Consider the following 13,298-nt stretch of genomic DNA (forward strand, 5'->3'; position numbering starts at 1 on the left):
GGCTAAATGAATAAATGTAAATTAGTGAAAAATAGAGGCCTTTTATATAAATAGTAGTTTTTTTGCATGCTAATTAAACAGCATATTTATATGGTTCTTATACTACAGTATAAGTGGGTTTCCTACTAATTGGAGGAGGTTCCACTTCACTGTGGCAGTTTCTTTTTATACATGTATATTATATAGTATGGGGGCGCGGTGGCGCAGTGGATTGGACTGGGTCCTCCTCTCTGGTGGGTCTGGGGTTTGAGTCCTGCTTGGGGTGCCTTGTGGCGGACTGGCGTCCTGTCCTGGGTGTGTCCCCTTACGCCCTCAGTTGCCGGGTAGGCTCCAGTTCCCCGCGACCCCGTATGGGACAAGTGGTTCTGAAAATGTGTGTGTGTGTGTGTGTGTGTGTGTGTGTGTGTGTGTGTGTGTGTGTGTGTGTGTGTGTATATGTATATATATATTTCTTTTTTGTTTAACCATTGGTGTCCATCAACTGATTCTTGATATGTTGCTGTGACAGGCACAGACAGTAGCATCTCCCTCCATCAGCCTCCTCAGGAGAGCAGTCTTGAAAAGGGTTCATATCCCCAGCTTGCAGGAGGAATTCTTCTCGAGATGAGAGTTGAGCTCATCATGATCCAAGGTCTCTTCTAGGTATTTCTAGCTGTATAGATAGCCTTACAAACTTGTCACCCAGACCTTTGTGCCCAGTCGTTTCCCAAGTCAGTTGATCCCACCCAGCACCAGGGTGGTTAGTTGACCACTCTTTGCTTGAATTTCGATGGGGCAGACTCTTCGTCCTGCTTACACCCCTCCATATTGTTCTGTTGTTACCCACATGGGCACTCAGGTTTACCATTGAGATCACAGAGTCAATTGGCTCAATACTCCGCACAGTTGTTCATCTCTCAAGTAAACCCAGCTGTGAGATACCGCTCTCATTGCCTGGGACCATCATCAGCTGTATGGCACCAAGGAACAGGCTGGTGAATGAATGTCTGCAGACCAGCCTCTAACTGCGAAGTTGAGGAGTCTGGTTGACTTACTGTACTGCTGTACGTGGTGGCCATATGGCTCATAGGAAGCTTGTATTGTTCTGTGCTGTGCCCGTTGCCTGTTTTCTGACAAGTATCGCTCCTCATTATCCTTCGGAGCTGAGCACAGTCAGGATACGCAGGCCACCCAGCTGCTGGATAGTCAGCAGAGAGTGTCCCTTCCACACCTGGATCCAGGGCTCGGTTCTTGCAACCCTAACCAGAAAAGGTATTCATAACAATATTTAGTGCTTTCATGGAGGTCCTTCATTTTTGGTTTTTTCTATAACTTCCTGTTACCGATGACTACAAATAGCATCCTGTTCATGGGCTGCAGGTTGTCTAGGCAAGGAGATGATAGTAATAGTTTGGTGTGTGTCTATCGCTTCAGAGTACTGGACAAGCCTAGACTGACTGAGTGTGTATGCCCTGCATGTATACAAAATAGTACAGCGATAGACAGTCCTGAAAACAGCAGTACAAGTACTGCTCTGTAGCTCCAGAGTAGCTTCACCTTTGTCTCTGTGTAATGTCTCTATGACAGGGTTGCTTTCAAACTGTTGTGGTCGAAGAGTGTGACGTTGGGCTCCTCAGGTGTTTGGTGTCTCCTTTGGCTGCTTCCTTGACAAGTCTCACTTGAGTGCACCTTAAGAGGCAGGACTGAAGTTTGGGAAGCACTCAGTGACTAGTAGCGTTTCAAGGTGGCTGATCTGGGTAATGATTGATCTAGGTCAACGATTGATCATGTGGATTGTGCCAGATTCATGAAAAGAATTAAAATATCCCCATTGTTATAAATGGTAATAGGATTGCTTTATTAGATCAGTGCTGCACTGTAATAAATAACATTCATATTTTATTGTCTGTGTCTCTGCAGTACCTGTTAGAGATGAAGAGCCTGATACTTCCACCGGAGCATATTCTGAAGCGGGGGGACAGTGAGGCAGTGGCGTATGCCTTCTTCCACCTGCAGCACTGGAAGAGGGTCGAGGGGGCCTTAAACCTGCTGCACTGTACCTGGGAAGGCAGTATGTGTAACCTTTCGTTCCTGCCATCATTCTTCCCTGGTCAAACTGACTGCTGATCAGCAATGTGGGCAGCAATGGGGGCAGCATAGCATATAGTGGTCACAGCTGCTGTCTTTGGACCCAAAGGCTCCAGGTCTGGATACCAGCTGCAGTACCCTTGAGCAAGGTGCTTACCCTGAATTGCTCCAGTAAAATTACGCCGCTGCATAAATGGGTCCAGAACTATAAGTAGCTTAACATTGCAGGTTGCTTTGGAGAGAAGCATCAGATAAATGTAAATAATCAGATTCTCTGTGAACTGTCTTTTCACATGTGCTTCTTAGTCCCGCCAGTTTCACTGCATGCCCTGTTCATTGCCGACAAATTACAAATTGTGAAAGATTCCATCGTCTGAGTCTTTATTGTTGTTAATGCGGACAATTTAGGGCCCTTTCCCTTTGTCAGCCTTGTGATGGGATTCAGTGGGCAGAATTGTTTCTGCTGTGCCAGATCCATTGTAGTGCAGGGTCCGTTTTGGAGCCAGAAGAGCTTTTTCGATTTCCTGGCCCAGTTCCTTGTAAGGATCTCAGTAGTAAAAGTGATGGTCTGTCCTTAATTCAAAACCGACTCTTATTCAAATCAGACACGCTCCAGACTTCTGACACTCAGCCTTCTGACAGTTGGAACGCTTTTCCATCATTTAAAAAGTGTCACTGTCCTAAAGTCCTCTTTTTGTGAAAATGTATTTTGAAGATCAGGTTGACCCTAGCAGGTGCACCAGGTGTAAAGGGGAGTAACTTCATGCTACATATTTAAACTGCTGGAGGAGTTAGCTCACTTCCTGATTGAGAGACACTCTGACCCCCCAGTGAGGGAATGGACTTAGCTAGGCTGACCAACTCCGTACGATCTGTAGATGCGACAGACACAGAAAATTTCTCTCGCTGCTGCCAAAGCCATCTGTGTGTGTGTGTGTGTGTGTGTGTCTCCCCCCCCAGCCTTTCGAATGATCCCCTACCCACTGGAGAAGGGGCATCTTTTTTACCCCTACCCAGGGTGCACAGAGAGCGCGGATCGGGAGCTTCTGCCCTGTAAGTGGCTTTAACATCCCTTTCTCCTCACAGAACACGTGAGGACACCCCATCACATTTTTAACCTCTCATACATGCTCTGATTGATTTGTATGCATTTACTCAACTGTCTGCTGAAAAGGAGTCTTCTTATAGCAACACTAAACATAATACATGACTAATATAGCTGTTTTATGTTATCACAGTAGTTTAGGTATGCTAAATAGTACATGTAATCTTCCCCTACAGTATCTTTCCTCGCTGCTGATCTTGCTGCTGTTTTAGTTGCTTTCCAGATGCTTTTTTTATAGGGTGTCCACTTTAAAAAAAAAACAGCTGGACATTTCGCTGAAGACTGAGTTGCTTTATTAATATTTGAAAGTCTTTCTAAAAAGTTACATTTTTGTTTTGTACCACTAATTCATGCTTCTCTGCCATGTCCTCCTCAGCATTCCATGAGGTGTCGGTGTACCCCAAAAAGGAGCTGCCCTTCTTTATCCTTTTCACGGCAGGCCTGTGCTCCTTCACTGCTGTGCTGGCCATGCTCACGCACCAGTTCCCTGAGCTCATGGGTGTGTTCGCAAAAGCGGTAGGTCTGCTGCAGATTCAGCTCTCTCTCTTTTACTTTTTGTTCCTGAAATGTTGGATGCTCAAATAAAAGTGTATGGGGAAAGGCTGAGCTATGGTCACAGTCACCCTGGGAGCAGTAAAGACACCAGGAGACATTGCTTTTGAAGCATGTCCATGTCATACCTGTCAAAACTGGTCACGTGTAAAACTCTAAATGTTAGCTTTGGATAAAACCTCAAGTACCTCCTAATACACTGTTTAATATCACATAAATCACATAAAGCTGTCACTCTAAAATCTCCACTGCAAATTTTGAGGTTCTATGACACATTTTGAAGTCTCTCCTTAAAATTGACCTGTACAAAAGGCCCTGTTGCTGTGACCCATCAGGATACAAATTTCGAAAGATACATTAATCTATCCTTTATAAAATTTCTTTTTCTTTTCTTTTGTAAAGTAAACACAACCTGTTTACCTGGCAGGCTCATGGATGGCAGTAAAGGGCACCCAAACGATAGAAAGTGTGGGAAGTCCTTCATTCAACTTTGTTCCACAGTGTTTGCAGCTGGCATCATGTGTCTGTATTTTTGTGAAACTGTTTATCTCTAAACATGTCTAATAAATCAAAGAGTGCTGCTAATTCTAATAATGCCAATAAGGAGAGGTCAACTATTATAATGGAAATGGAAGTTGGGAGAATGTAGAAAATTGAAAATGATGTTTGCGAGATGAATCTTCCAGATATTCCGGAGACAACCATAGTTTTAATGTAGGTAGAATGTATCTAAAAAGTAATACAATACCTAGCAGGATAGCTTTTTATTTATCATAGCCATATCTTTAACATGGCAAGCGAATAAATCAAGGGATGCTATTGAACTTTTATTGGCTTTGGCTCCTTCCACTTTAAGTTGTATGCGTAAGGTGCACAGCCTGGATATACAATGATCTTGCCGCTAACAAGAGACGAAAGTATGATCTAAGCCTGAGAAACACCCTCAGTGTGAGATGCAACCTTAAATATCAGTGAAAACTGGATGCACCGATTAGAAGAGCGCAAGAAGAGCCCTGGCGGCTTCTCCTCCTGTGTGTGGAATTTCAGTAGCCGCTGCATGTGGTTTTTACCTCGCACCCTGCTGTCGACAGGCCTCTATTGTTCTCTTACCTATTGAAGCTGCTTATCGGCATCCTGCTCCAATCAGCACTTGTTGCCTTTATAGGGCTCATCGTATCTCTGGCTTCTGAAGAGCATGGAAACTGCGATAGGCTTATCTGGGCCAATAAGTCACTGTAAAATCTTGGACAAAGTACGGAAACCATTGCTTGAGAAGTGTTGTTGATTACCTTCCTCTTCCTTTTCTATTGGATTATTATAATTTGGGGTTGGGGACATTAACCATTAAAGAACGACTTACTTCATTATGTACACAAGTCACTGCCGTTATTATTGATCTCAGAGTTGTTGAAGTCACAGTTAGGGATCCAAGTGTGCAACTGCTGCAGTTCATCACTGTCATCCAGGACCTCTTCACAGCAAGAGCAGCCTGTGATGTGCTGTTGGTGACCTGTGACCCCCCCAGTACCAGTCATGTCCCTCGGCTTGCTTTGCTTATTTACACATTTATTGGAATGACTTATGTTGGTGTGTTATGTCTTATGTCATTCTGTTATTTATTTATTTATTTACTTACTGCTTTTTCATTGAGTACGATGGCTTTACCAGCATTATCATCCACATTGAACCCTATTTGAGTTTTCTTTGCATTTGTATGCATGTTTTTTTTTGTCTATGTCTGTCTTGCTGTTGAAATATCCATCTGTATGTGTGCACCAGTACATCTGAGACTTGATTTATGTTTCGTGGTATTCGGTTTGCTGCTGCTTGATGTGCCGCTGATTGTGCCAATATGTCTCTGCACTGCAGAGCGTGATACTTTCTCCTTGGTGGTGCTCTCTCCACAGGCCAGCACGGTTTTCCACCATCTGCTAATGAGTGTGTCTCAGCCCCCTGCCCCAGTTTGCTCCTACAGCAATGGCACATCGCATCATGGTTCTGCAACAGTACGCAGCTGCACACCACCACTGTTGCCTAGTGTGACACAGGAGAGCTCTGTATAATAGGCAACGTTATTGAGAAGTTGAACAGCACTGTGACACAGCACCTGGGCTCTTTAGGGTTAGGTTCAAATCCAGCTCAGTCTGTGTGGAGTTTGCATGTTCTCCCTGTGTCTGTGTGAATTTCCTCTGGGTGCTCTGGTCTCCTTCCACAGTCCAAAGATGGCTCAGGTGAATTAGTCATTCTAAACAGCCCATAGGCTGAGAGTGTGTGTGTGTGTGTGTGTGTGTGTGTGTGTGTGTGTGTGTGTGTGTGTGTGTGTGTGTGTGTGTGTGTGTATACGCATGTATGTGGCTGCTCTGTGATGGACTGGCGGAACACCACAGGTGTACTCCCAGTCATGCACCCGTTGATTCCGGGATAGACTCCAAAAGGCCCCAACCCTGCTCAGGACAAATGGCTATGAAAAGTGAGTGAGTGAGTGAGTGAGTGAGTATTGAGGAGTTGGGTTAGTGTTTAAGGTAGTGTGGTGTTTCATGGTGTAGAGCTAATTACAACATTTTCTGTCCATAGTCTTTAACTCCTGTACCTTGCAAGGTGTTTACTTTGAATTGCTTCACTAAAAACATCTAGCTGTAACAATTGTTTTTGTAATTGCTTTACTGTCGTACCCGCATATTGTGGAAATGATTTATGGGTGCATCTGCATGCTTTTCTTGGAGCAGTTCATGTGAGCTACTTTGTTCAAAGGTATTAATAGCAGCTCCTGGAGCTTCACCGTACATCCTCAGGATACAAGTGTCTTTAACCACTTCTCTTCGTGTTGGCCTGTAGTAAGAAGAACAGTCCACTGTAAACTGTTGTCACTTATGATCAGCAGAGCAACTTAAGGGAAAAGAGCACCTGAAGTAGTTGTCATTTATATCAGACTGCTTCCTGATGCTTTTGACCAGCCGCTAGTAACCTGGGGTGTAAACACGTTTTTACTCCGCTATCGACAAGCTCAAAAACTTCCCAGTCCAAAGTAGTCTTTTTTTTCTCCTTTTCTGTGCTCAACCAAGGAGACGAACTTGCCCTCTTTCCCAGTCTGTGCCAGTGGCTCACTCCATCTCTTTAGAGGGCTCCAGAGATAACAGCTGAGAGGTGTCTGACTGTTTGCCCAACGCTGGGTCAAGTGGAGCCCCTCAAAGAGCATCCACTTGCAGTACATCTTATCTAAACCCCTCTCCTCCAACTGGGCTTTGTTGTAGTGCTCCTTTTGTGCTGCCAGGGCAACAGCAGCCTGCTCTTGCAACCAAGCACCCCTTCATCTGCAGCTGTTTATCTGCTCCATAGTGACATGGGGCATCAGGAACTATATATCTGTTTACTGTGAAGAGCTTAGCAAGGAGCTGCCCGACTGCCCACCCCATGGCTCTGCAAAAGTTACAAAAATAGTTAAATTGAACTTATTTTTAATTTGAAGAAAAAAATAAATTAAACTGTTACACATTAATGTTTTTGTAAATTAGCATTACAGAAGTTGCAATCCTTGCAGATGTACTTTACTCTCTTTTCAAAAGAATTTTCTGTTGATGCCCCACTGAGCCCTTCTTCCACTTCTATTTCCTGAGTCCTCTGCATTATGTAATTATGTCCCTCATGCTGTTTAGATTACTGTGTTTAACAGCTATGTTCCCTATTTTAGGAACCATTTACATCAAGGGTTCATAACTTGGGTTCATGGACCCCTTGGGTGTCTGTGGTTGGTCTTCAGCTAGTCTGACAAGAGTAGATTTGCTTTGAAAATAACACTAACTACTACTAGCTTTGATATAATGGGTCCATGTAAAAAAAAAATGCTATAGGTGCTCATGAAGATATATGCTCTTTTTTAATACATTAAGCTTACTATACATTGCAATGGCAAATTTGCTGGTTAGTCATTTTATTTCAAGGACTGCTAAAAGAATAGTTGAGATAAGAACATTTTGATGTAGATAGCTGGTAGCATAGAGGTTAGAGCTGCTGCTTTTAAACCAAAAGGTTACAGGTTCACTTCCTGCTTCTGGCTATAGTACTCATCTGCAAGGAACCTATTGTAAAATTGCCAAGCTGTATGAATGGGTAAATAACTCTGCATCTTAACATTGTAAGTCACTTGGGAAAAAAGCATTAACCAAATATAATGTTTTTTTCAAGCAATGCCAAGTTTTTAAGAGTAACAGTTCTGTCCCAGTACAAAGCAATTGGTGCACAGTTTTCAGGCTGTCTGAAAACTGGTATAAGGATAGACTGATAAAAACAACATTAAAAGTATGGTCTTTAACACTCTACACTATGAGCCATTGGGAACCGAAGCCAAATTCTCCGTATGTGTGTGCATACAAATAAATCGGATTATTCTGATTCTGATTTAAAAACAGATATTAGACTTTCAGGGTTTCTGTGTTTCCTCAAGTGAGTGTGTTTACAATACTGTTGATTTAGTTCACAAACAACACACCCACTTTAGACGGTTGTTGTAATAGCATCTCCAAAACTCACTTTAAAGGGAGTATTTACAAACCAAATAAAATCTAGTATATTCCATACTCACTGTTTTCATTTTTAATTTACAAAGAGGGAAACAACATTCACTGGTGAAGCATGTCTTCAAAATGAGAACCATACAGTTTAAACATAGGCTGTTCAGGATTATATTAAGACAGCAGCTTTCTTGGTAGTTATCAGATTAGGCAATTAACATAATTAGACATTAGTGTTAGGTTTGCATATGGAAGGGTGGCATAAAAGAAGCCTTGAGCAAGAAACTCTAAGCAAGCTGTGGTTTGGAAAAAAATTTATCTTCAGATGACACCAAGGCAGAGCTTTTTAATTACAATTTAACATGCTGTAAGCACCTAACATTGCTCCTGTCTTTAAAAACACCATCCTTACTGTGAAGTATGGTGGCAGCATCATTCTGTGGGGATGCTTTTCATCAGCAGGGACCAGGCAAGTGTACCTGCTTCACAATTTAGAGGAAGTTCAACTTTTGGTAGGACAGTGATTCCATGCTCAAGGCCAAACCAACATTGAAGTGACTCAAGAACAAAAAGGTGAATTTTCCTGAAGTGGCCCAGTCAAAGTCCTGATCTCAGTACTGTACTATCAAAAATTGGTGGAAATATTCAAAAAAATCCAGTCCTAAAGCTGAACAACTTGAGGGAAATCTGCTTTGAAGAATGGGGTAAAATCACTCCCGGATAGTGTGGAACACTGATACACACTTAAAGCTATTGTTGCAACACGAGGTAGCCCTACCGAGTATTAGTATTGGGGTTTCTCTCTCTCGGCATAGCTTCACGAACACAGATTAGGAAGGATAGGGTCCGTGTCTGATGCAGGCATGCTGGTGGCTGATGAGGCCAATGCGAGACAGACAGAGTCTGCCACATTGGGGTTTCAATACTAATGCAAACAGCACATTTAATTTTTTTTTTTTTCCCCCACATATAAAAATTCTATGAAGCACACCACAGTTCCCCACTTCCAGTGTTTATAATACCCTCTCTGTAAACCTGTGACAGGCGGAAGGGATCATATGGCCTCAGTGTTGATAAACAGTGCTGTCATTTAGATTGGTAGTTGGGTGGGTGGGAGTTGGGGGCAAACAGTCCAATTGATCGATTGGCGTGGAGGAGAATGACAGTGAGGATGGCCTGTACCGATGGTGTCCTCTTCAGTCACTGTTTACTTCTGCAGAGTGGGCCCACTGTTTGTTGAAATGTTTATACCATCTGGACGCCGAAACCCATAGGCAAGTTTTCCTCTCAAGCGTTGTCACCCTCCCAGCTTTCACTCTGACCTCAAAGTCCCCTCACCCCCAGCATGCTCTTTTAGACTTAGAGGAAGCTTCCCCAGGCCAAACTGCAGCAAGTCTGAGCCTTCCTCCAACCCACCTGCTTTCCCTTTTGTCTTCTTTACTTAGTTAAAAGTAAAAAATTAGCTTTAAAACACATTTTTTTAATTCCAAATCATCAAACACATTTCCATGGTTGTAAATTATGATTTTATGTTTCTTTTTTTAGCTGACATCTCGACACTTATGATGTCGAGCCCAGAGTGCACCCTGACTAAATTTGACAATCTGTTATTGGTGATGGATAGACTTCTAGCCAGAAACCAGTTACTATTTTACCATCAGTTTAAAGAGGATATTTTACTAGAATTTTTTGTCCAATAAACTTTGGATAAGGATATGACAGCTGGGTCAACTACTGAACTTCAGGTGACCTTGTCACAAGACCTTGCCCAAATGTTACCAAAACAAAACCTATGCTGCTGAGTGTTTTTCCATCATTCCCAATCAGAGTGTATCACTTCACCTCTACATTTTCCAAAATTATAGTTGACGTGAAAGCACAAGTTCTAGATCTTCACTGCCTGGAAGTCCAGTCTGACTAGAAAGGTATCGCAGTCGTATAATCAAGTGTGATCAGTGGGCTGAACCACAGTACACATCGTGTTCAGGACTCTTCTGCCCTACTGCATGGATTTGGCCTCCAGCCCTCAATGACTGCCCTGTTGCAGCAGAGTTGCAGTGTTTCCTACCATCTTATGTCATTTCCAGCCACTCTCCTGTCTACAGTTTAAACATTGTACAGAAATGAAATGTGTGACTGCCTGCCATTCTGAAGTAGCTTTGGCAGATGAATGGCCTGAGCTACTCAAAGTGGCCTAGTCTGCTTCTTTAGGGAGTGTAGGTTTTCACCATTGGCCTGTAGTGGTGAGGTGGAATAGAGGGGTGATGGGTGTGTTGGTGATGGCAAAGCCTGCCTCTGTAGACTGCCTCTTCTCTGTTGTCTGTTGTTTTGTTACTAACAGGTATTAGGGAAGACTGTGTTTCAAGACCATCATGGAAAGCACTGCTTTGAGCAACTGAGCAGTTCCAGGCAATTAGGAGATCTTTGGCTGGCATGGAAGACCCATAATTTTGGCTAGGTCTTGCTTTCACATCCGTGAATGTTTTAGTGAGCTTTTTTTTGGTCAGGTTTCCACGTTCCACTTTTCAGTCGAGAGTAGCAATGACCGTATTTACGTTACAGAAATGAACGATGATGTGTTTTGGCATGCTGCATTTGGAGATGGTGAAAGTAGGCTGATAATCACATTTAGTCCCCTGCTGTTCTTGGGACTGAAGGCTGGGGGCTGGGAGTGGGACTGAGATGACAACAGAGCTATACAAAGTCGTACATCATTACTGACACTGAACTGAGAATGTCCAAACAATCTTTTACAGTCATGGAATAGTCTTTGCTGTCATTTCTGGATTGGTTGTTTTTACAGTTTTACCATTTGTACACCTGGATATTTTACTGAATGGTACTCGGGCTGTGAGGGAGTTCTACGAGAGTTCCCTTGTAAATAAGGGATAAACAAATACAGCTCCCCTTATGAAATCTGAACTGGCAACCTGAGAAGTGAGATGTTGGTTAAGCTCAAGTTCACTCTGTATGAATCCATTTGGGATTCAGCAGCAGTGTGTGTGTGTGTCTTCTTTTCTGAGTTCCATGTTCTGCTCTGAAAGCGTAAGAGCAAGCCATCGATGAGGCCATCCCGTTGAGATTTACCTGTCTGTTTGTTCACATGTCCCCTGCAGTTCTTCAGCACTCTTTTTGTACCCTTGGGATTCTTCATAGACAAGATGGAGAGCTTCATGCCTGCAAGTTTCTGGCACCAGCTGTCTCGAATTTGAAGTGTGTGATCAGACAGGACTGCCTCCTCCTCTGTCCGTAGACCACCAACTGGTACAAAGGTTTTCGCCCTGGTCTTCTCCATCTGTCCCACAACTATCAAGGTGATCCGAGGAAGGGCTGCGCCTGAAAAGAAAAGGACACCGCTGTCCAGTGAAGGACACTTTGATTTAAGGAAAAAAATGTTACTCTTCATAGTGATGCAAGAAAGGTTTGAATAAAGAGCTGTTTCTCTAAATGTACGCAATCCTTCTTTGTCTTTTGATTTGTACTTTTTGTGAAGCACTTCTATGGTAGTGCTTGATTTTATATAGATGTTGAATAGTTTTTTTTTTTTTTTTGATGTTCATCCTTTAGTATTTACTGTATATATATTAAAACAGTCATCCAACACTTATTCTGAACATTTTTACACATAACAGTAATTTTAGTGTCTGTTTGAATTCTTAGAAGAATTTATGTTTAATATCCATGAGTTGTGAATCTATCAGTTTCAGCATAACTATGTCTTATGAGAATATTATTATTCAGGCAGAAGAAATAGCAGAGAATGAACTGTGTATGCTGTAATTCTCTGTTTTAGGTTGCAGTGGGAAAACATTCCTGCCTTTCCTTCCAACCATAATCAGTCAGGTCGTTTTTGTGTCTCATTTTAACATTTTTAATAACATGATTGGCAGTATTGTTCCTCAAGTTCCTCCTTCATCTTGAACTTGTTGGAAAACATTGCTGTTTATATCTCCCTCATGATTACTCATAACTTGCTCTGTCTTAAATCACCCAGCACCATATCAGGCCAGCGCTGTAGTCCCTAAAACAAAGCACACCTCAATAATGAGACCATGGGAAGTCCTGAAGACTTCCTAATTCCAGGGGACACACAATGCCATGAAGGCTACAGGGAGGCTACGCAGTCAGTGTGACCTTTCACAGTGGTTACAGTTATAGCTCAACAATGAAGGTGAGATGCACACCTTAGCATTTGACTTGACTTCATCTATGTCCCCTCAACTACTTCTTGTTGCTTAGTCTTCCAGAACACTTCTGCTGCCAAGGTGCACATTGTGTAGAGTGTTGGTAAGACATTCAGTGTCATCAGACAAAAGGCAAAGAGTAATGTCATTTCCCATTGCCAGCCAGTGAAAGGATGTCCCCAGTGCTAACTTTACCATGGCACTCTGCCCCCTCTTCCTGGTACAGAGAAGGCAGGAGCGGTACATTCACTAGCTTCCTGAGGAGGAACTGCTGGCCATGGCTTTGTCAAAATAGTCATCGGAACAAACACGTCCCAAAGACAGCTGCTGGAACATGTCGAAGAGCACGGACATACGTACAATGAGCACAATGTAAGGGGTTACAAATTAATACAAATATAGTTAATTCACAACTCTTAACATAATATGCCTGACTTATTACACTGTTTACCACGATATATATAAAAACTAGCAAAAATATAGCAGAACTCTTCCGAAAACATCTTTGATTCACTGATATTTGCTGGTAGATTCTGATAAGTGATTTTATAACACCTTACTGCATCCTCATTTCAATTAATTGAATTATTACTTTAGTAATTACTACTTATTTCATTGCAGTCTTACCCTGTTTTAAGGTGAATTGTTGAAAATTTTCTTAATGGCACCTGCACATGACTGATGCAGGCACTGTGGTTTTTCGTCTTGTGCTAATGATGGGACTTTGAGGATCCTGCCCAGGCCACTGAGGTGGACAGCTGAATAAAAGTCTAGAAGAATAGAACAAAAGGACAGTTTTGAATAAAACTGTCCAGGAGGAGAATACCAACACAGGGAATTAGGTTTGGCACAACGGAAGTGAAGCAAACTTATTCACATGGT

The 13,298-nt window shown here is 42.6% G+C and overlaps 1 protein-coding gene across 2 annotated transcripts in view; it reads left to right on the forward strand.

Annotated features, from left to right (window-relative positions):
- Positions 1-11,681, forward strand: part of LOC108928207 (suppressor of tumorigenicity 7 protein-like) — a 29,387-nt gene extending 17,706 nt beyond the window's left edge. The window contains exons 12-15 of one of the 2 annotated variants that reach the window (XM_018742036.1): positions 1,900-2,050; positions 3,028-3,120; positions 3,549-3,688; positions 11,349-11,681. In XM_018742036.1, the coding sequence (XP_018597552.1) occupies positions 1,900-2,050; positions 3,028-3,120; positions 3,549-3,688; positions 11,349-11,444 (480 nt within the window). In that variant the 3' untranslated portion in view covers positions 11,445-11,681. The remainder of the gene's footprint in view (positions 1-1,899; positions 2,051-3,027; positions 3,121-3,548; positions 3,689-11,348) is intronic. The other variant, XM_018742037.2, reaches the window with a different exon arrangement.
- The last annotated feature ends 1,617 nt before the right edge of the window (positions 11,682-13,298 follow it).

Source organism: Scleropages formosus, chromosome 25 (genome assembly GCF_900964775.1).
Source record: "Scleropages formosus chromosome 25, fSclFor1.1, whole genome shotgun sequence".
Lineage (NCBI taxonomy): Eukaryota > Metazoa > Chordata > Actinopteri > Osteoglossiformes > Osteoglossidae > Scleropages > Scleropages formosus.